The sequence below is a fragment of the Oncorhynchus gorbuscha genome, linkage group LG22 (assembly GCF_021184085.1).
Source record: "Oncorhynchus gorbuscha isolate QuinsamMale2020 ecotype Even-year linkage group LG22, OgorEven_v1.0, whole genome shotgun sequence".
Lineage (NCBI taxonomy): Eukaryota > Metazoa > Chordata > Actinopteri > Salmoniformes > Salmonidae > Oncorhynchus > Oncorhynchus gorbuscha.
In genome coordinates this window covers 6,914,470-6,938,575 of record NC_060194.1, presented here as the reverse complement: position 1 = coordinate 6,938,575, position 24,106 = coordinate 6,914,470, and the positions used below count along the sequence as shown (strand labels likewise).

At 41.0% G+C, this 24,106-nt stretch overlaps 1 protein-coding gene across 4 annotated transcripts in view; it reads right to left on the bottom strand.

Annotated features, from left to right (window-relative positions):
• Nucleotides 1-8,798: 8,798 nt before the first annotated feature.
• The window catches only part of LOC124010062 (NACHT, LRR and PYD domains-containing protein 3-like), a 27,310-nt gene continuing 12,002 nt past the window's right edge, over nt 8,799-24,106 (bottom strand). For all 4 annotated transcript variants that reach the window (XM_046322398.1, XM_046322399.1, XM_046322397.1 and 1 more), the window contains 6 exons: nt 20,424-22,290; nt 17,007-17,177; nt 16,528-16,701; nt 13,374-13,538; nt 13,139-13,182; nt 8,799-10,603 (listed from right to left, as the gene is read on the bottom strand). In XM_046322398.1, coding sequence (XP_046178354.1) covers nt 10,071-10,603; nt 13,139-13,182; nt 13,374-13,538; nt 16,528-16,701; nt 17,007-17,177; nt 20,424-22,290 — 2,954 coding nt within the window. In that variant the 3' untranslated portion in view covers nt 8,799-10,070. The remainder of the gene's footprint in view (nt 10,604-13,138; nt 13,183-13,373; nt 13,539-16,527; nt 16,702-17,006; nt 17,178-20,423; nt 22,291-24,106) is intronic.

Sequence of the window (24,106 nt, the reverse complement as noted above, 5' to 3'; positions counted from 1 at the left end):
TCGAATGTTCAGAAAGTTAAGCTTACGTAGCAAGAATCTTATTGACTAAAATGATTAAAATGATACAGTACTGCTGAAGTAGGCTAGCTGGCAGTGGGTGCGTTGTTGACACTACACTAATCAAGTCGTTCCGTTGAGTGTAATAGTTTCGACAGTGCTGCTATTCGGGGGCTAGCTTGCTAGCTAGCAGTGTTGATTACGTTACGTTGCGTTTAAAGAACGACAATAGCTGGCTAGCTAACCTAGAAAATCGCTCTAGACTACACAATTATCTTTGATACAAAGACGGCTATGTAGCTAGCTATGTAGCTAGCTACGATCAAACCGTTGTACTGTAATGAAATGAAATTAAATGAAAATGTGATACTACCTGTGAATGCGACCGGGTTGTTGAGTTCTATTCAGAAGACGTTGGCTAGCTGTTGGCTAGCTGTTGGCTAGCTAGCAGAGTCTCCTCCGTTAAGGACGACAAATAGCTGGCTAGCTAACCTCGGTAAATTAAGATAATCACTCTAAGACTACACACTCTAAACTACACAATTATCATGGAACGAAAACAGCAAAGACAGCTATGTAGCTAGCTAACACTACACTAATCAAGTCGTTCAGTTGAGTGTAATAGTTTCTACAGTGCAGCTAATCGGTGGACGTTAGCTAGCTGGCTAGCTGGCTAGCTGCTGGGCAGAGCAGTGAAGACTACGTTAGGACGGCGAAATACGATAATTACGCAATTATCTTTGATACAAAGACGGCTATGTAGCTAGCTAAGAAGAAATTGCTAAGATTAGACAAATCAAACCGTTGTGCTATAATGAAATGTAATGAAATGTAATGAAAAAGTTGTCACACTATGTCGGGTAAGTTGTCACATTGGATTATCAACAAATAAGAACACAACTTATTAATTGTGAATATTGAACCAAATTCAACTTAATTTAAAGAACTCAAAATAAAAACAATCATGCCTAGAGAATCTGGCAAGTCATGCCTTTCAATCATAGCAATAATGCTGGCAAAGCACACTAAGTGGCATGTCCACTTTACTTTGAAATCGAACGTTCTCTGGCGTGCACATACAGTGCATTGCAAAAGCATTCACCCCCCTTGGCATTTTCCTATTTTTTTCATTATAACCTGTAATTTAAATGGATTTTAATTTGGATTTCATGTAATGGACATACACAAAATAGTCCAAATTGGTGAAGTGAAGTAAAAAAAATCACTTGTTCCAAACAAAAAAAGAAGGAAAGTGTGGCATACATAATCCCCCCTTTGCTGTGAAGCCCAAAATAAGATCTGGTGCAACCAATTACCTTCAGAAGTCACATAATTAGTTCAAGTCCACCTGTATGCATAATACGTGTCACATGATCTCAGTATACCTGTTCTGAAAGGCCCCAGAGTCTGCAACACCTCTAAGCAAGGGGCACCATGAAGCAAGCGACACAATGAAGACCAAGGAGCTCTCCAAACAGGTCAGGGACAAAGTTGTGGAAAGGTACAGATCAGGGTTGGGTTATAAAAAAAATATCAGAACCTTTGAACATCCCACAGAGCACCATTTAAATCCATTATTAAAAATGGAAAGAATATGGTACCACAACAAACCTGCCAAGAGAGGACTGCCCACCAAAACTCACAGACCAGGCAAGGAGGGCATTAATCAGAGAGGCAACAAAGAGACCAAAGATAACTCTGAAGGAGCTGCAAAGCTCACAGCGGAGATTGGAGTATCTGTCCATAGGACCACTTTAAGCCATACACTTCACAGAGCTGGGCTTTACAGAAGAGTGGCCAGAAAAGCCATTGCTTAAAGAAAAAATAAGAAAACATGTTTGGTGTTCGCCAAAAGGCATGTGGAAGACTCTCCAAACATATGGAAGAAGGTACTCTGGTCAGATGAGACTAAAACTGAGCTTTTTGGCCATCAAGGAAAATGCTGTCTGGTGCAAACCCAACACCTCTCATCCCCCTGAGAACACCATCCCCACAGTGAAGCATGGTGGTGGCAGCATCATGCTGTGGGGATGTTTTTCATTGACAGGGAATGGGAAACTGGTCAGAATTGAAGGAATGATGGATGGCGCTAAATACAGGGAAATTCTTGAGGGAAACCTGTTTCAGTCTTCCAGAGATTTGAGACTGGGAAGGAGTTTCACCTTTCAGCAGTACAATGACCCTACGCATACTGCTAAAGCAACACTCGAGTGGTTTAAGGGGGAACATTTTAAATGACTTGGATTGGCCTACAGGAGTCACAGCCCAGACCTCAATTTAATTAACAATCTGTGGTATAACTCAAAGGTTGCTGTACACCAGCGAAACCCATCCAACTTGAAGGAGCTGGAGCAGTTTTGCCTTGAAGAATGGGCAAAAATCCCAATGGCTAGATGTGCCAAGCTTATAGAGACATACCCCAAGAGACTTGCAGCTGTAATTGCTGCAAAAGGTGGCTCTACAAAGTTTTTGACTTTGGGGGAGTGAATAGGTACGTACACAAGTTCTGTTTTTTTGTTGTCTTATTTCTTGTTTGTTTCACAGTAAATATTTTTCATTCTCTCAAAGTGGTAGGCATGTTGTGTAAATCAAATAATTACAAACCCTCAAACTCACATTTTAATTCCAGGTTGTAAGGCAACAAAATAGAAAAAAATGCCAAGGGAGTGAATACCTTCGCAAGCCACTGTAGATCCACGGTAATTGTTGGAATGGGATGTAACGCTGCAGACAACTTGCTTAAATGTTTAAAGTCCTAACAAAACAGATGTGTCAACACACTAATGCACAGTTTTGTAACAGCCTATACGACGTATCCATATCTGACTAATCAGACTCATCTTTGGAGTCACAGTTCTGGCACACATATTGCCTGGCCTGGGGCACACTTCACCTCGCACACTTCCCCTCGCACACTTCCCCCAAGTCTCCTTTGGACGGCTGTTTGAAAAATGGCTCCACACAGACAAGGCTGAAGCACTCCTCTTCGTCTGATGACTCTTATACGATTCATTTTTTTAACTACCGCCGTGTTCTTTGCAGATCCAGATTTAGCTTCCGTTCCCGTTTCTTCGGAAACACCCTTCTTCTACATCGTGCCTTGTTCTTTTCCATTTCTAGTGCCTGCTTCACTGGTGTGTTGGTTAGAATTCCTGTTTTGCGCCGTTTTCTTCCTTTGTCAGCTGGTTTTTCAGGGGCTAGCTTTTGGATATGGCCATTTGTCCTCTGGAGATGGTAGTCCAATGGCATGGTGCTAGCATAAGAACTGGGCAGGTCTGTGTCTGAGCTCATGCTAGGCAGGGCTGCTGGAATAGGGTTTGGGCCTGGCAGGTTGTTGCTGGGGCCTAGTAGGGTTGGGTTCTGAATAGGGCGATCTGTAACATAGGATGGGGAAAACTCGGTTTCCAGAAATACAACCCTGTTGTAATGCTGTACCCCAGCCACCCTGAATGTTCAAGGGGGTTGCAGCCAGACAATTGGCGATTGCCACAATAAATTGCCCTAACCCTAAATTGACATTGTCTTCCTGGGATTGTTCCTCATCCAGGCATCACACGAGGTGTTGATGTGCCTCTTTAGTGGCCCGTAGACAGACCTGTCTAAGGGTTGAAGCCAATGAGAATAATGGGGTGGGAATGACAGCATAATTATGCCATTTTCTTTGGTATAATTGAGTCCATCAACGGACAGATGAGACTTGTGGTTTTGTCCAAAAGGAGTAAACAGGGCTTCTCCTTTGAGCACTTCGTATCCTCAACTAAATGTTTCAGGAAGTCAACAAAGTGCACATCTTTCATCCACCCAGAGGGATTTGCCCCCCCATTGCTGCCAGGTGGCCCGTGGATCAGGAAATGATTGCGGAAGTTGATACGGGAATATAAAATATGGAGGTATACTATTCCCTGTGACTGAGACGGCACAGACCAGTGTGACAAGGGTTCCCCTTTCAGCGGAGGTCAGTGACCCTACTTGTTTGAATCCACGTCTGCCCACCACTTTGTCAGGTTTATGTACAGTGGTCACCCCAGTTTCATCAACATTCCTGGTCCAAATTAATATCTCTGTAGCATTTCTGCTACATTTTCAAAGAAAGCATTAACACTTTCTCTGAAGCTACTTGCCCTGGCAAGGCTAGTTGCCTCTGGCTTTCTCAGCGTCAGCGTAGGGTGCCACTTTTTTAAGAAGCCTGTCAACTACTCCGAGCTGGCCTTTTCTTATTCTGCCCATGTTGGCGCGAACTTCAGCTGGTGAGCCACAGCAAACCGGTAGGCAAGTCTTTTGACCTCACTTGGCGACAGACCAAAATTAATGTCAGCTGACCTTGTAATATACTGAACAAGCTGCATCTCCGAATCCGGTGAGAAAACCTGCCATGGCTTTGAATAGACAACCACTGTTGTTGGCATGACTGTCTGACTTCCAACTTCTTCTCTGGTAACCTTTTGACAATACCGAGGCAGAGTACGGTAATCTATGTCAAAATCCTTCGCCGTACTCCTGATTGATTTGTTCTGCAACTTCACCTGCCTCACTGCCTTTAACATTAATGCCAGGTGGTGTGCTGCCATTCTCTGTCTTTTTATCATTTCTAACCTTTCTTTCCTTCCTTCCTTCAAAAACACATTTCCTCATTGCAATTACATTCATTACAGGCTTATTACGCCCACCTCAATGACTACTATCCTTGTTGCCACAATGCAATTCAGAACAGCACACTAAATGAATGTGTGTGTGTGTGTGTGTGTGTGTGTGTGTGGTGTGTGTGTGTGTGTGTGTGTGTGTGTGTGTATATACTGTCTCATACAGTAGGCATGTAGTGTTAGTAGATACACACACACACACACCAGAGCCTGTCTTGTGTAGTCCAGGGATATGTCTGCTGCTCTAAACTATACGTGTATATATACTAATCCATTTACAGTAACATTTTAATACTATTATCAGAGCTGATTACACTTTCGCAATGTTTTTGAGCATGTTCTATGTGTCTATGTATAACATGGCAAGTTGTCACATGTGAAGACTTGCCCCAAGGACATTGAGACAACTTGCCCCAAACTCACATGTGTGCTAATGTTGGCTAAATCTCTCAAGGTTAGCTCAGCATAGGACTGCAGCTAAAGTATCAAAAGACACATTATTGTCTCAGTGCAAAATTATAATGTTGAACATTCATACAACGTTTTATTGCATAAAATGTAAAGGGACAATTGTTTTACTTTTGAAGGGGAAAAATTTGAAACTTGTGCTCACCTCAGATTAGAGTGACCTTGACCACAAGTGAACAGGAAGTTGAGCATAGAATGTGTAGTCATGCAAAGTAGCTATTTGATTTTGAGATAGCGCCTCTAGTGTTGGAGGTATGAACAGTTTGTATGAACAACTTACCTCGCTCTCCCATACGCAACGGCCTGAGACATAAATCAATCATTGAAAGAACTTGTTGATTGTGTCAAAAATGTGAAACAAATTCTGGTGCAATGTAAATGTGTTTTCCTTGTCAATTTGATTCCAATATTGGAAGAACAGATACACTGCCGATTTTGCAGGTTTTCCTACTTACAAAGCATGTAGAGGTCTGTAATTTGTTATCGTAGGTACACTTCAACTGTGAGACGGAATCTTTAAAAAAAATCCAGAAAATCACATTGTATGATTTTTAAGTAATTAATTTGCATTTTATTGCATAAGTATTTGATCACCTACCAACCAGTAAGAATTCCGGCTGTCACAGACCTGTTCGTTTTTCTTTAAGAAGCCCTCCTGTTCTCCACTCATTACCTGTATTAACTGCACCGGTTTGAACTCGTTACCGGTATAAAAGACATCTGTCCACACACTCAATCAAACAGACTCCAAACTCTCCACAATGGCCAAGACCAGAGAGGGTGTAAGGACATCAGGGATAAAATTGTAGACCTGCACAAGGCTGGGATGGGCTACAGGACAATAGGCAAGCAGCTTGGTGAGAAGGCAACAACTGTTGGCGCAATTATTAGAAAATGGAAGAAGTTCAAGATGACGGTCAATCACCCTCGGTCTGTGGCTCCATGCAAGATCTCACCTCGTGGGGCATCAATGATCATGAGGAAGGTTGGATCAGCCCAGAACTACACGGCAGGACCTGGTCAATGACCTGAAGAGAGCTGGGACCACAGTCTCAAAGAAAACCAGTAGTAACACACTATGCCGTCATGGATTAAAATCCTGCAGTGCACGCAAGGTCCCCCTGCTCAAGCCAGCGCATGTCCAGGCCCGTCTGAAGTTTGCCATTGACCATCTGAATGATCCAGAGGAGGAATGGGAGAAGGCCATGTGGTCTGATGAGACAAAAATAGAGCTTTTTTGTCTAAACTCCACTCGCTGTGTTTGGAGGATGAAGAAGGATGAGTATAACCCCAAGAACACCATCCCAACCGTGAAGCATGGAGGTGGAAACATCATTCTTTGGGGATGCTTTTCTGCAAAGGGGACAGGACGACTGCACCGTATTGAGGGGAGGATGGATGGGGCCATATATCACGAGATCTTGGCCAACAACCTCCTTCCCTCAGTAAGAGCATTGAAGATGGGTCGTGGCTGGGTCTTCCAGCATGACGACGACCCAAAACACACAGCCAGGGCAACTAAGGAGTCCGTAAGAAGCATCTTAAGGTCCTGGAGTGGGACAGGAGGCAGACCTTTCTCCAGACCTGAACCCAGTAGAAAATCTTTGGAGGGAGCTGAAAGTGCATATTGCCCAGCAACAGCCCCGAAACCTGAAGGATCTGGAGAAGGTCTGTATGGAGGAGTGGGCCAAAATCTCTGCTGCAGTGTGTGCAAACCTGGTCAAGAACTACAGGAAATGTATGATCTCTGTAATTGCAAACAAAGGTTTCTGTACCAAATATTAAGTTCTGCTTTTCTGATGTATAAAATACTTATGTCATGCATTAACATGCAAATTAATTACTTAAATCATACAATGTGATTTTCTGGATTTTTGTTTTAGATTCCGTCTCTCACAGTTGAAGTGTACCTATGATAAAAATGACAGACCTCTACATGCTTTGTAAGTAGGAAACACTACCAATTTTGCAGGTTATCAAATACTTGTTCTCCCCACTGTACCTATAATCTTTGTATGATATTGACTCTTGTCCTCAGTGCCAGAGCTATGGGCCGTGGGAAACACTCCCTGTCAGGCATGGGCTCATCAGGTCTGGGTGGATCATTCAGTGGAATGCCATTTTTGATTGCAATGTTGTGGAGCACACTGCAAGCCTGGACAATGTAGCAAACCTAAAAAGGAATTTGCACGCTGTATTTCATTCAAGTAATGGCATGTGAAGGAATGTCACTTCAGAGGCAAACCTTGCTAGGCTGGTATTGCAGTGTGCCTCCTGTCCCAGACAAGCACAGACAACATCCTTTCGGCAGACCTATGGTGCTCTCCACTGTTCTTGTACGTGGGCTTGCTTGTACCTTGCCTCTTGTTGGTTTGAGGGGTTTGTGTGGAGTCATCCGCCATGTTTTCAATGGGTAGCCCCGGTCTCCTGCAGTTATAAACACAACATTCCGATATTGTTTCCCAGTAGATGTCTAACATGGCAAATAAAACATGTCACTTACCAATAAGCTGTCTATCCTCAACAGCTCCTTCCTGGAGGTTAAGGCCGACTGAACTGTTCCGCACAATGAATGAATCATGTGTCCCACCTGGCCATTACCTTCAACAAAACCAATCACAGATGACCTGCACGTTGACGAAGTTGAATTTGTTCAATGATGGTGTTTTATTGTGACGTGGGTGCAGTCAATTGCTCCAATGACATTGGGAAATTCAGCTACAGTATGGAAATCCCTTTTCACTCTGGCCTGTTGCACAGCAGTATACGGAAACTGTATGTATTGTGGGGGTCAATGAAATAATGCCATGAAGGATTGCAGGCAATACTCGGCTCATGATTGGTTGTGAAATGACAGACCGATCCGCAATCTCCCGTTGGAATGTTCCTTGGAATGTTCGGTGGCCAGAAATCCCAGGGTGGAGAGGACTTGGCTATGCACTGGGGTGTCATTGATGCATTTCTTCTCCCTTTCTAATATTGGAGAGAGTTGGTTGCAGAGATACAATAAAATATGCCTTGGAAAACAAAAATCGACTAATACGCCAAGCATCGCTCTCAGCAAAAAACATCTGCATGTTCATTGAGAACCGGCTCCTTGCGTAATGCAGCTTGTGCCAGATCCTCCAGCAATGCAAGATTTGCCATTTTGGACAAGTCACAATGCATCAGTGTTGCCTTTTTTATATTTATGTATTATATAACTAAATTGCCTCCAACCTTACATTCCACACTCTTTCTAATTGACTTTATTATTCAATTAGCTTTAAATGGATTCCATGTTTATGAATTCAATAGCACCCCTGAGAACTATTAGTAGCTTAAGTGTCTATAAAATAAATACATTTATAAACTATTCATGTATTATATTCTTCCTTTCATAGTTGATGATTTGGTCCAGTATGCCAAGCCTTTCTCCATTTGGTGGATGCTAATTTCATTAGCAGTTTGACTTTTCTACCACAAGGTGCTGTGCGTACGCATGGCCAAGAGTGCGCGTCAACATTAAGCACACTTGAGAAGTGTAAGTACAACTTGATCAATCCCACACTTTGATTCGAAAAACGACCGCACGCGTGGTTTACCAACATTTCTGTTCGGACGCAACATTGATAAATGAAGGCCCAGGTACCTTCTCCAGGATATATAAATATAGTTAACATAAGAGTCAAAAACACTTCACATGGTGGTCAAACATGTCATAACATACATTTTTTAATTCACATGATGGTCAAACATTTTTTGTAATACAAATACTCCAATATCAAACTATAGGTTTTACTCTTCCATCATGCTCAGTTCACTATTGGACATAGGCCTACTGTAGGCTAATATGTTATTGGGTTGACGATGTGTTAAATATCACAAGTCATTTAGCAGAGGTTCTTCTCCAGAGCTACTTACAGTAGTGCGGTCACACATTTTTCATACTGGTCCCCTGTGGAAGTCAAACCCACAACCCTGGCATTGCCAGTGCCAGGCTGTACCAACTGAACCAACGCGGGATACTTTCACAAGCTAGCGTGGGCCGATGCCCTGGGGTTGTTGGATAAAACAAACATCATTTAAACAGATGTTCATATGTTTCCCTTTTCACATAATCAACATGGAATGAATAAGATACATTTTTTAGTATAGGAAAATCACAAAAAATGAATTGCTAAAAGGTATGCTTACGAAACTCCTGATGTTGCGGTCATATAAACTGTGGTGAGACAGTTGCCATTTTCATTTGAGACCGTTTGCTACAGCAGGAAAAGAATCCTGCAGCAACAGGAAATGTGAATTGGGAAAGGTGAATTGAACATTTTTGTAGGGGTTGATGAAATGTCCAATTCCAGACTTTAAGAAGCCTCTTTAAAACTCACTACAAGTTCGCATTTTCTGCTGGTGCAGTAAAATTCTCAGCAACAAGTGATCAAATTAAGATCCTACACCTGTACATCTTTTCAGTTTATTTCAAGTGTGACATCTTCAAATAACATAATAGTATAATCCCAGTGATCCCAGTGTATATACAGCGGCAACTGTTAGAATGACAGAATAAACAATACACTCTTACACAACAGTTAATATCAATAAATACTGAAATAATATCTCCAAGGGTCTCCAAAGTCTTTCAGATATAGTTTTTTGTTCGTCACTAGTGTTCTGAGTGTAACCAGTAGCACTACTTAAGAGTTGTAGCAGTCTGTCTGTGTATTTGTCTTACCAGTAACCGGTTGACTTTACTCTGTAGTTGGGTTGCAACCCTGGTGTCTGTAATATACTGTATCTCCAGTGTCATGTTGAATTTGTGATAATCGTTGACACAGATACCAAGTCCATGGCAAAATACGTACCATGAATATTCCATTCAGTGTAATTGAGTTCAAACAGAATCAGAGTTTCACAAAACACTCTACTAATAACATTATTTACAAACGCCAATAATAACAAGACTGCCGCTGTCCTAAAGCAAAGTTTTTACCTCAGAGTTACTGAGGAGCCACTCCCAACATAAAACCCTGGGTAGAGGGGCTCCGTGAATTTGGTGTGGAATGTGTGCAGGTGTGTCCGTATGTTAGAGGAGACTCTGCAGAAGGACAGAATGCCGGCCTGCCAGTCCAGATACACTCCTACTCTGTAGTAAGGGGAGGATTGGACAGGAAACTCAGTGCAGTTATTATTGTGCCAGGTGGTGTTGCTGTGATTAGAGGACTCCAAACTCCAAGACTTACGATTGTATCCAAGCACACAGTCTTTACGCCCTCCTGTCCTGCTGATTCCTTTATATGCCATTCCTATAACAGCCCATTCCCCATTCCAATCTGCCTCCCAGTAACAGGGCCCGGGCCCAGATAGACCCTCTCTACACAGCACCTGTTCGCAGTTCCCAAATCTCTCTGGGTGATCAGGATACCGCTGCTTCTCATCCACCCATGTCACCTTTCTGTTCCCCTCAGACAGAGAGAGGCGTCTGTGTGCTGTGTTTGGGTCCAGTGTGAGATCACGTGCATCTGAATGGGGAGATGAAGACATAACTGATCACATTTCAAATTATCCAACAATTGGGGGGGAGCAACTAAGAAAAAAACTCCACAAAGCTTAAATGTTGGCTGGACTTAAAATGTAGAAAAATATTGAGATGACATGAAATACTCCATTAACTCAATTTTTTTTTTTTTGCTAAATGTTGGTTGAATTAAACAATTGTTGTCTGAACTTAAATATCGAACATTTTCGTTCTAACAGTAATGGCGAGTTAAGTTTGCTGAGACCCCAACTTAAAATATTGTGTTGTCCTAAAATACATATTTCCTAGTGTGAATTTCAGCAAGTTACATTTTAATTTTATTACGTGTCAGGGACCGGTTTACAATTAAAGCATACATTTCAGAGGCTGAAATTATGCATTAAAACCAGATATAGCTAAAAAAAAAAATGGATTTTTTTATTTTTGTTTATACCTGTTTTATCTGGTCTGTGCTTCATATAAGCCAAATGAACTCACTGTCTGGTCCATCAACTGGATCATGACTGAAACTAGGAAGGAGTCCAAGTGGAACATTCCAACAGTCTCATGAGTAAATCAATTGAACTTTTCCCCAACTATCCACAATGTTTTGGTCAACCTAAAATATGAATTTCATAAAATACAAAAAAATTGGGTAAATCAAAAAGGTTGTGGTACTAGTTACAAAATCTTTTTGAGTTGGGCCAACTCAGTTATTTTTGTTTTTTTTACAGTGTATGATTATCTATCATGCCCAGTGGTGTAGTGGAGGTTGAAACGCACATAAACACCGCTAACCCACCTTTTTACTCACCCGAACGCCGATCATCGTTGACCTACTTATTGTTTTGCCACTACATCCCTGATCCTACCTCCATTATCAAAGTTTGAATTTGTGGGACATTTTTACGCTGGGAGAAATTTTACAGCATATCACGTCACAATCAGAACGATTGGGAACTATTCCACGCCGGGAAGATTTTTTACATGGGACAGGGTGTCATGTAAAAATCTTCCGTGCATGAAGTAGTTCCCAATTGTTCTGATTGTGACGTCATGCTGTAAGATTTTCTCCCAGCGTGAAAATGTTCCCAGTTCAATAGCTGCACGGTCACCTCTATGTGGATGGCTGAGCTCGTGAGGATATTTCCATCACACCCTCCCTCGATCTCGAAAAAGTGTTTTGCGGGCACGAAGCATTCGCTTCACACATCTGATTATTGACTCTACAGTTATTATGCAATTACTGATTGCCATTAGGCTACAATGGTTTGTTGAGCAATTACGAAAACCATTGCCATCAGAATCTATCCTATTTTTAAGTCACGTTGATATTTCCTATAGTAAAACATTCCATACAAAATAGCATAAGAAAACACTTGGAATACATAATACAAACACTTAAATCCATTAATGGGCTACAGAACACTTCTACTCTAGATGGGAAAACTGTATTGTGCAAAAAAAAGTAATATGACTTTGAATAGCCATTAAATAATTTAAGCACACCCTCTCCCTCCCCTACCAGAGGACCTGAGCCCTGGGACCATGCCTCAGGACTACCTGGCCTGATGACTCCTTGCTGTCCCCGGGCCAACTGGTCGTGCTGCTGCTCCAGTTTCAACGGTTCTGCCTGCGGCTATGAAATCCTGACCTGTTCACTGGATGTGCTATCTTGTCCCACCCAGACTTGCTGTTTTCGACTCTCTCTCTCTACCGCACCTGCTGTCTCTAACTCTGAACGCTCGGCTATGAAAAGCCAACTGACATTTACTCCTGAGGTGCTGACCTGTTGCACCCTCTACAACCACTGTGATTTATTATTATTTGACCATGCTGGTCATCTATGAACATCTTGGCCATGTACTGTTGTAATCTCAACCCGGCACAGCCAGAAGAGGACTGGCCACCCCTCAGAGCCTGGTTCCTCTCTAGGTTTCTTCCTAGGTTCCTGCCTTTCAAAGGAGATTTTCCTAGCCACTGTGCTTCTACATCTGCATTGCTTGCTGTTTTGGGTTTTAGGCTGAGTTTCTGTATGGCACTGACATTGGCTGATGTAAAAAGGGCTTTATAAATACATTTTATTGATACTGTGAGCTATTTAGCCTATATTCTGGAATAACTTTCAGCACTGGACAGCTCCTGTGATGACAGTTACGTTTCACTTTGTAGCGAGTGCACTGCATGGTGTTTTGGGAAACGGGTATGACATCGTCGGACGTTATTGTTTTTACAATGCATCGTTTAAAACACTCGTGAGACTAATTTCAATCTTTATCGGGAAACCAGCCCTGATCATTTGAACATGTCTTTTCATGGCTTTGAGGGGAAATGTATATATTTATATATCTCTTGTGTCCAGGAAAAAAAATTTAGTAGGTCTACAACATAGCTGGTTGTCTTTCACTTTGACCAGTTAAAATGTTTTATTCAGATGTGTCCATCAGCTCAGAAAACAAGTGTACAAAATAAAATTATACACTTCTGTTATGGACATGAATGGGATAAAAGTTTATTCATCCCAGCAATCAACACTCACATTTAATTTGACCTGGTTGGGTTTTGAAATCTCCAGATCCCATGCTGTAGGAAAAACAAAACAAATGAATAACATGCGCGCACACACACACACACACACACACACAAATTAATGCAAGCATGTGCATTATGGACAACACTGCAACAAAGAGCTTTAAACACAACTTTACTGGTCTGTTCCCACACTGGTTACTGGATGTTTGGCTAACAATAAATGAGAAAATGGTACAACATACTTGAGTTTCTCCAGTTTACAGCAGGGATCCTCTAATATAGCAGAGAGCAGATTCACTCCTGAGTGATTGTAGCTCAAGTCCAGCTCTCTCAGGTGTGAGGGGTTTGATCGCAGAGCTGAGGCCAGAGAAGCACAGCCTTTCTTTGCGACTCCACAGAATGACAACCTGCAAGAGTTTATCATGAGTTTACATCCTCTAGTGGAGAAAATGGTAGCTGTGTTTTGTCTTCCTCAATCACTTAAAATGTGACATTTAAAAAATAAATGGTCAAAAATATAACTAATAAATCCTTTTGTGACTCCCAAACCCGCATGGGGGAGCGTAATTTTTTATTTTACCTTTATTTTACTAGGCAAGTCAGTTAAGAACAAATTCTTATTTTCAATGACGGCCTAGGAACAGTGGGTTAACTGCCTGTTCAGGGGCAGAACGACAGATTTGTACTTTGTCAGCTCGGGGATTCAAACTTTTGTTAATCACCCTGTCATCTCAGATTTTCAAAATATGCTTTACAGCCAAAGCTAGACAAGCATTTGTGTAAGTTTATCGATAGCCTAGCATAGCATTATGCCTTGCTAGCAGCAGGCAACCTTGTCACGGAAATCAGAAAAGCTATCAAATTAAATCGTTTACCTTTGATGAACTTCGGATGTTTTCACTCACGAGACTCCCAAGTGGATAGCCAAAGTTCATTTTTTCCCAAAAGATTATTTTTGTAGGCGAAATAGCTCCATTTGTTCTTCACGTTTGGCTGAGAAATCGCCCGGAAATTGCGGTCACCACAACACCGAAAAATATTCCAAATTAGCTCCATAATATCGACAGAAACATGGCAAACGTTGTTTATAATCAATCCTCAAGGTGTTTTTCTAATATCTATTTGATAATATATCTGTCGGGACAATTCGTTTTTCAGTAGGACCGATTGGAGTAATGGCTACCTAATGGCTATTTTACACAAGAATCTCTCTCGGAGCCACCATGTGACCACTTACGCAATGTGGCCGCCTACGGCTATTCTTCAACAGAAATGCGTAAAACTACGTCACAATGCTGTAGACACCTTGGGGAATACGTAGAAAGCATAAGCTCGTTGATGGCACATTCGCAGCTGAATAGGGACTCATTGGAACGCAGCGCTTTCAAAACCTGGGGCACTTCCGGATTGGATTTTTCTCAGGCTTTCGCCTGCAACATCAGTTCTGTTATACTCACAGACAATATGTTTACAGTTTTGGAAACGTTAGTGTTTTCTATCCAAAGCTGTCAATTATATGCATATTCTAGCATCTTGTCCTGACAAAATATCCCGTTTAAAACGGGAACATTTTTTTCTTCCAAAAATGAAAATACTGCCCCCTAGTACCAACAGGTTTTAAATACATTAGAATTTAATAAATATTAAATATTCATTTATGACAATCTTCTTTATGCAATTCGGTACATGGCATTTGGAAAGTATTCAAACCCCTTCCCCTTTTCCACATTTTGTTACGTTACAGCCTTATTCTAAAATTGATTAAATAAGTTTCTCAATCTACATACAATACCCCATAAGTTTTTTCATGTGTGCAGGTTTACTACAAATAAAAAACAGATACCTTATTTACATAAGTATTCAGACCCTTTGCTATGAGACTTGAAATTGAGCTCCGGTGCATTCTGTTTCCATTGAGCATCCTTGATGTTTCTACAACTTGATTGGAGTCCACATGTGGTAAATTCAATTGTTTGAACATGATTTGGAAAGGCATACACCTGTCTATATAAGCTCCCACAGCTGATAGTGCATGTCAGAGCAAAAACCAAGCCATGAGGTCGAAGGAATTGTTTGTAGAGCTCTGAGCCAGGATTGTGTCGAGGGACAGATATGGGGACGGGTAACAGCATTTCTGCAGCATTAAAGGTCCCCAAGAACACTGTGGCCTCCATCACTCTTTAAATGGAAGAAGTTTGGAACCACCAAAACTCTTCCTAGAGCTGGCCGCTCGGCCAAACTGAGAAATTGGGGGAGAAGGGCCTTGGTTAGGGAGGTGATCAAGAACCCGATGATCCCTCTGACAAAGCTCCAGAGTTCCTCTGTGGAGATGGAAGAACCTTCCAGAAGTATAACCATCTCTGCAGCACTCCACCTATCAGGCCTTTTTTTATTTATTCATTTATTTATTTTATTTTACCTTTATTTAACCAGGCAAGTCAGTTAAGAACATATTCTTATTTTCAATGACGGCCTGGGAACAGTGGGTTAACTGCCTGTTCAGGGGCAAAACAACAGATTTGTACCTTGTCAGCTCGGGGGTTTGAACTCGCAACCTCAGTAAAAAGGCACATGACAGCCCGCTTGGAGTTCGCCAAAAGGCACCTAAAGAACTCTAAGACCATGAAAAACAAGATTATCTGGACTGATGATACCAAGATTGAACTCTTTGGCCTGAATGCTAAGCGCCATGTCTGGAAGAAACCTGGCACCATCCCTACTGTGAAACATGGTGGTGGAAACATCATGCTGTGGGGATGTTTTTCAGCGGCAGGGACTAAAAGACTAGTCAGGATCGAGGGAAAGATGAACGGAGCAAAGTACAGAGAGATCCTTGATGAAAACCTGCTCCAGAGCGCTCAGGACCTCAGACTCGGGCAAATGTTCACCTTCCAACAGGGCAACAACCCTAAGCACATGTCCAAGACAAAGCAGGAGTGACTTTGGGACAAGCTGTGCAGCGATGCCCCCCCCCCCCCCATCCATCCTGACTCAACCAGCTTGAGAGGATCTACAGAGAAAAATGGGAGAAACTCCCCAAATACAGGTGTGTCAAGATTGTAGCATCATACCAAAGAAGACTTGAGGCTGTAAATGCTGCCAAAAGTGCTTCAACAAAGTACTGAGTAAAGGGTCTGAATACTTATGTAAATGTGATATTTCCATTTTTTTTTAAACTACATTTGGTAACATTTCAAAACCTGTTTTTGCTTTGTTATTATGGGGTATTGTGTGTAGATTGATTAGGGAAAAATACTATATAATCAATTTTAGAATAAGGCTGATACGTAACAAAATGTAGAAAAAGATTAAATTCAGCTGACCTATTAGTCCGATATTGTCCTATACATATGGTTGATAATATAAGGACTAGTTAACTAATGCAGGAATACTGACCTCAGTGTCTCAAGTTTACAGTGTGGATTCTCCAGTCCAGCTGAGAGCAGTTCTGCTCCTGAATTCCGCAGGTCATTGTCACTCAGGTCCAGCTCTCTCAGGTTTGAAGAGTTTGACATTAGAACTGAGGCCAGATAAGCACAGCCTTTCGCTGTGACTCCACAAAATGACAACCTGCAGAGTGTATCATGAGTTTAAATTGTTTAGTAGTGAAAGTGGGAAATGGAAGCTTTGTATGTCTTCCTCAATCTCTTAAAATATGATAATTATTGATCACATTATTACATATAAGTATTGCATCTTGAAAGTACTTTTTTAAAAATACAATTGTATACAGTACAATAGATTTGAAATCAATCTTTCTCTTATGTAGTTAGGCTACTTAACTATGACATTTAAATTAGTCTGATATTGTTGAAAGGGGAATAAATGTGGATTTGATGAACTATCCAAATGTGAACTAATACAGGAAAACTAACCTCAGTGTTTCAAGTTTACAGTGCGAATTCTCCAGTCCAACAGCGAGCAGCTTCACTCCTGAATCTGTCAGCAGGTTGTTGTCACTCAGGTCCAGCTCTCTCAGGTGGGAGAAGTTGAGAGCTGAGGCTAAAGCTTCACAGCATCTCTCTGTGAGGTTACATCCATTCAGCCTATGAAAGGTAAAAATACTAATTTATCACAGTTACACAAATCTAGTGAACAAGTAGCTTATATTTTGATAAAATTGGGAAAATAGTGAACATTGGACAGTTTAATTCCAAAATGCTATATATCCATTTGATTTTTAGATTTGATTTTATTGTTTAAAGAAATTATGAGAGTGTTGTTTTTTTTCCCACTATCTAATCATGGCATGGTGTTGTTCAATGACAGACATGTATTTGTTTAAACTCTATCAGATAGACAAATCATGTTTTTTTTGGCAAAATGCAACAGAAATGGCTTCAGAAAGTATTCACACCCCTGGACTTTTTCCACATTTTGTTGTGTAGATTTTTTTTGGTCACTGGCCCACACACACACACACACACACACACACACACACACACACACACACACACACACACACACACACACACACACACACACACACACACACACACACACACACACACACACACACACACACACACACACACACACACACACACACACACACACACACACACTACCCCATGATGTCGAAGTGGAATTAGGTTTTTAGAAAGTTTAACAAATTAATAAATGAAAAGCTGAAATGTCTTGAGTCAATAAGTATTCAACCATTTGGTTATGGCAAACCTAAATAAGTTCAGGAGTAAAAAAAAAGAAGCTTAACAAGTCACAAGTTGCATGGACTCACTCTGTCTGCAATAATATTGTTTAGCATTATTTTTGAATGACTACCTCATCTCTGTACCCCACACATACAATTATCTGTAAGGTCCCTCAGTCGAGCACTGAATTTCAAACGGATTCAACCACAACAACCAGGGAGGTTTTCCAACGCCTTGCAAAAAACGGCACCAATTGGTTGATGAGTAAAAAGAAAACATTGGAGAGAAAAAAGCAGACATTGAATATCCCTTTGAGCATGGTGAAGTTATACATTACACTTTGGATGGTGTATCAATACACCCAGTCACTACAAAGATACATGCGTTCTTCCTAACTCAGTTGCCGGAGAGGGAGGAAACTGAGGCCAAAGGTGACTTTAAAACAGTTACAGAGTTTAATGGTTGTGATAGGAGAAAACTGAGGATGGATCAACAACATTGTAGTTACTCCACAATACTAACCTAATTGACAGTGAGAAGAAGGAAGCCTGTACAGAATAAAAAATATTACAAGCTTAGTGGTGGCAGCATTATGGTATGGGTTTTGCGGACAGGGAAGTTTTGCAGGATAAAACATAAACGGAATGAAGCTAAGCACAGGCTAAATCCGAGAGGAAAAGCTGGTTGTCTGCTTTCCACTAGACACTGAGATCAATTCACCTTTCAACAGGACAATAACCTAAAACATAAGGCCAAATCTATACGGGGGTTGCTTATCAAGAAAACCGTGAGTGTTCCTTGAGTGGCTGAGTATTTTTTAAACTTTTTTTTAACTTAAATCTACTTGAAAGAGCTTGAAGAATTTAGAAAATAATAAATGGGCAAATGTTGCACAATCCAGGTTTGGAAAAGTCTTACCCAGAAAGACTCACAAGCTGTAATTGCTGCCAAAGGTGCTTTTACAAACTATTGACTTAGGGGTGTGAATACTTATATAAATACTTAAATTCTTAATAAATGTGCACAGGCTAAATCTGCTAGGATTTAGCATGTGCTTAGCTCTATTCCGTTTCTTTCCGTTGTAGACCCCAGGAAGAGTAGCTGAGTAGAAAATGGGGATATTAATAAATACCAACAAAATAAATACCAACAAAATACCAACAAAATATTTCAAAAAGCATGTTTTCACTTTGTCATCATAGGGTATTGCATGTAGGTGGGTGACAAAAAAAAAGTTATTCATTGGTTAATTTCGAATTTAGGCTGTAACACAACAATATGTGGTCAAGGGGTATGAATACTTTCTGAAGGCACTGTATATATTCGCTTCAGGGAAATAATTAGTACTGCTAGATTTTGCAGAGCCAAATGTAACAAATAACTACATTTTTAATAAAGACATTTACAAACGATACATTTGTGAGATATACATACACACACACACGCTACCGTTCAAAAGTTTGGGGTCATTTAGAAATGTCCTTGTTTTTTAAAGAAAATTTTAAATATTGTCCATTAAAATAACATCAAATTGATCAGAAATACAGTGTAGACGTTTGTTGTAAATGACTATTGTAGCTGGAAACGGTAGATTAAAAAATAAGAAAAGAAAAAAAAAATAGCCAGAAACAAAGACCTTTCCCACTCCTTCTATTCTGGTTAGAGCCCATTTGCGCTGTTCTGTGAAGGGAGTAGTACACAGAGTTGTACGAGATTTTCAGTTTCTTGTCAATTTCTCGCATGGAATAGCCTTCATTACGCAGAACACGAATAGACTGACACGTTTCAGAAGAAAGGTATTTGTTTCTGGACATTTTGAGCCTGTAATCGAACCTACAAATGCTGATGCTCCAGATACTCAACTAGTCTCAAGAAGGCCAATTTTATTGCTTCTTTAATCAAAACAACAGTTTTCAGCTGTGCTAACATAATTACAAAAGGGTTTTCTCTTGATCAATTAGCCTATTTGAAAGGATAAACTTGGATTAGCTAACACAACGTGCCATTGGAGCACAGGAGTGATGGTTGCTGATAATGGGCCTCTACGCCTATACAGATATTCCATTTTAAAAAATCTGCTTTTTCCAGCTACAATAGTCATTTACAACATTAACAATGTCTACACTGTATTTCTGATCAATTTGATATTATTTTAAATGGACATTTTCTTTTATTTTCTTTTAAAAAACAAGGACATTTCTAAGTGACCCCAAACTTTTGAATGGTGGTGTGAGTTATAAAAAATCAATACAGTAATATAAGATCTGTAAAACATTTAAATTTGACATTTTAGTCATTTAGCAGATGCTCTTATTCAGGGTGACTTGCAATAAGTGCATTCATCTTAAGACCACATGGAATGGAATGTTTGTATCCTGTATGATTAACTATACAGTCAAACATACAGGTCACGAACATTCCATTCCATCTAAACAATGGATATCTAAAATCTACGAATGAAAAATGTGAGAACAGTAATATTTTCCACACACATTAAGGTACCCATAAGCAATCATTTCTGATGTCAAAAACACACGTGAAATTGGTGGATATAGCATTTTGGAAATAAACTCTTCACATGTATAATATAATTGCATTTTGACTGACCATTTATAATAATATAGTATGTTTTCAACTCACAGAGATGTTCTGGAGGCTTTGATGACTGGCAACAGTCTCAGAAGCCCCTTTTCTGATCTGGAGTATTTCTTCAGATCAAACACAACCAGCTCCTCTTCTGAAGTCAACAACACAAAGACCAGAGCTGACCACTGTGCAGGTGAGAGTTCTTCTCTGGAGACATTTCCTGAGCTCAGGTAGTTTTGGATCTCCTTCACCATTGAATGGTCATTTAGTTCATTTAGACAGTGGAACAGATTGATGCACTTCTCTGGAGAGTGATTTTTTCTGATCTTCCTCTTTATGTACTTGACTGTTTGCTCATGGCACTGAGAGCTGCTTCTCGTGCTCCTTGCCGGTGTCAGTAGGCCGTGTAAGTGAGACTGATTGGACTCTAGTGAGAGGCCCAGAAGGAAGCGGAGGAACAGGTCCAGGTGTCCATTCTTACCCCGTAAGGCGCTATCCACAGCACTCTTGTGAAAGGTGAAGGCAGATTTTAATGTAAACTTCCTAAGAATGTTTCTGATGGTGGAAAGTCTTTTGTTCATTAGGTTTACATTGTTGTTGTTGTATGATAAAAAGACATACAACGCAGCCAGAAACTCCTGGATGCTCAGATGCACAAAGCAGTACACCTTCTCCTGGAATGGCCCATAATCCTCTCTGAAGAGCTGTGTGAACACTCCCAAGCGTTCCGAAGATTCTCGGGCACTAATGCCACACTCTTGCAGATCTGACTCGTAGAAAATTAGGTTGCCATTTTTTAGCTGTTGAAAAGCCAGTTTTCCAAGTGCCATAATGCTCTCTTTATCCCAGTGTGGCTCTCCCTCGCCTTTCTCATTATATTTCTCGTTCATCTGTTTAGCATGAAACACCAGTAAACCAAGGAATAATTGAGTCAGAGTCTTTGGTATTTCTCCATTCGTATCTGTGCTCAATATGCGCTCCAGAACTGTAGCTGCGATCCAACAGAAGACTGGTATGTGGCACATGATGTGGAGACTCCTCGATGTCTTAATGTGTGAGATGATTCTGTTTGCCAGATTCTCATCACTGAACCTCTTCCTGAAGTACTCCTCCTTCTGTGGGTCATTGAACCCTCGTACTTCTGTCACCTGGTCAACACACCCAGAAGGAATCTGATTGGATGCTGCAGGTCTGGAGGTTATCCAGAGGCGAGCAGAGGGAAGCAGATTCCCATTGATGAGGGATTTCAGAAGCACATCCACTAAGGTTGGCTCTGTAGCTTTATCCCAGCTATCATTCTTCTTGTAGTCTAGAGGCAATCGACACTCATCTAGACCATCAAGGACAAATAGAACTTTGTACTTGCTCTCATTGTAGTTTGGGTTTCCTGAGTCTTGTAATTTTGTGAAAACCTGATAGAGAAATTCCTTCTCAATCACTTTTGCCTCTCTGATGCATTCATGAACAAGATCCACTAAACTCAGCATTTTCTTCCGCACCAAATTTAGCTCTCGAAAAGGCAGTGAAAATATGAACTGGATATCTTGATTTGCTTTTCCTTCAGCCCAGTCCAAAATGAACTTAAGTACAGAGAACGTTTTTCCAATGCCAGCGACTCCCTTCGTCAGCACAGTTCTGGTAGGTTTGTCTTGTCCAGTTACAAATGTAAAGATGTTATTGCATTCGATCAACCTTTCTTCTGTCGCTGCTGGTGTGATGGATGCGATCTCAATCTGTCTTACCTCGTGTTCATTATTGACCTCTTCACTTCCGCCCTCTGTGATGTAGAGTTCTGTGTAGATCTTATTGAGAAGTGTTTTCTTTCCCTGTTTTGGCACCCCCTCAAATACATGCTGAATCTTCTCCTTCAGTTTGTATTGGAATTTACGTCGGTACTTCTCAACGTCTTCATACGAAGGACCTGACAATGGATATACAATTACAGTTAAAGATGAGGTATAATCAAGGTTTGATTGTGATTAGCGATTCAAATATCAGTCCCTCCGCGATTTTGCAAAGCCAAAGAGGTGTTTTCATTTTAATAAAGTTATTGTTTAAGTGAATAATTGAACAGTGCACAACGGGTACTTGCGACTGTGATTCCTGAAATGCAGCGCTTGTTGGAGTATTTTTTTAAATGTATTCTAAAATTATACTTCTGTTGCATTGTTTGCTAGCTGGTTGGCCACAATTGGAAAATGTTACTAACGCTAGCTAGCAAGTTAATATAACTTATTCTCTCGATGTATGTTAGCCAGCTAAGTTTGTTGTATCTGAATATAACTCTCAACTGCTGTCAACATCAGAATAAGATTTGCAAGCACTAGTTAGGTCCAGAAGTGGTTAACAGCTTTGCTGATAGTGCATTCAGAGCCATCCAGTGGCTAGCCAAACTACAGAATTGTGTGTTGTAACGTAACTAAAGTTCGGGAGGAAAGACCACACATGAAACAATTTACATTTCCTCCCCTTTTGACAATCAAACAATTTAGAACTCCTTGTCAGGACTGGACTACCCCATTTGGGGCCCCGGGACACAGATCTCCAGGGGGCCCCCACTTTTTAGGAAAACATATACAGTGGGGCAAAAAAGTATTTAGTCAGCCACCAATTGTGAAAGTTCTCCCACTTAAAAAGATGAGAGAGGCCTGTAATTTTCATCATAGGTACACTTCAACTATGACAGACAAAATTTGAAAAAAATCCAGAAAATCACATTGTAGGATTTTTAAAGGAATTTATTTGCAAATTATGGTGGAAAACTTTTGTTATTGACCAAATACTTATTTATCTCAATACTTTGTTATATACCCTTTGTTGGCAATGACAGAAGTCAAACGTTTTCTGTAAGTCTTCACAAGCTTTTCACACACTGTTGCTGGTATTTTGGCCCATTCCTCCATGCAGTTCTCCTCTAGAGCAGTGATGTTTTGGGGCGGTTGCTGGGCAGCACGGACTTTCAACTCCCTCCAAAGATTTTCTATGGGGTTGAGATCTGGAGACTGGCTAGGCCACTCCAGGACCTTGAAATGCTTCTTATGAATCCACTCCTTCGTTGCCTGAGCGGTGTGTTTGGGATCATTGTCATGCTGAAAGACCGAGCCAGGTTCATCTTCAATGCCCTTGCTGATGGAAGGAGGTTTTCACTCAAAATCTCACGATACATGGCCCCATTCATTCTTTCCTTTACACGGATCAGTCGTCCTGGTCCCTTTGCAGAAAAACAGCCCCAAAGCATGATGTTTCCACCCCCATGCTTCACAGTAGGTATGGTGTTCTTTGGATGCAACTCAGGATTCTTTGTCCTCCAAACATGACGAGATTCGTTTTTCCCAAAAAGTTATATTTTGGTTTCATCTGACCATATGACATTCTCCCAATCTTCTTCTGTATCATCCAAATGCTCTCTAGCAAACTTCAGACGGGCCTGAACATGTACTGGCTTAAGCAGGGGGACACGTCTGGCACTGCAGGATTTGAGTCCCTGGCGGCGTAGTGTGTTACTGATGGTAGGCTTTGTTACTTTGGTCCCAGCTCTCTGCAGGTCATTCACTAGGTCCCCCCGTGTGGTTCTGGGATTTTTGCTCACCGTTCTTGTGATCATTTTGACCCCACTGGGTGAGATCCCCAGATCGAGGGAGATTATCAGTGGTCTTGTATGTCTTCCATTTCCTAATAATTGCTCCCACAGTTGATTTCTTCAAACCAAGCTGCTTACCTATTGCAGATTCAGTCTT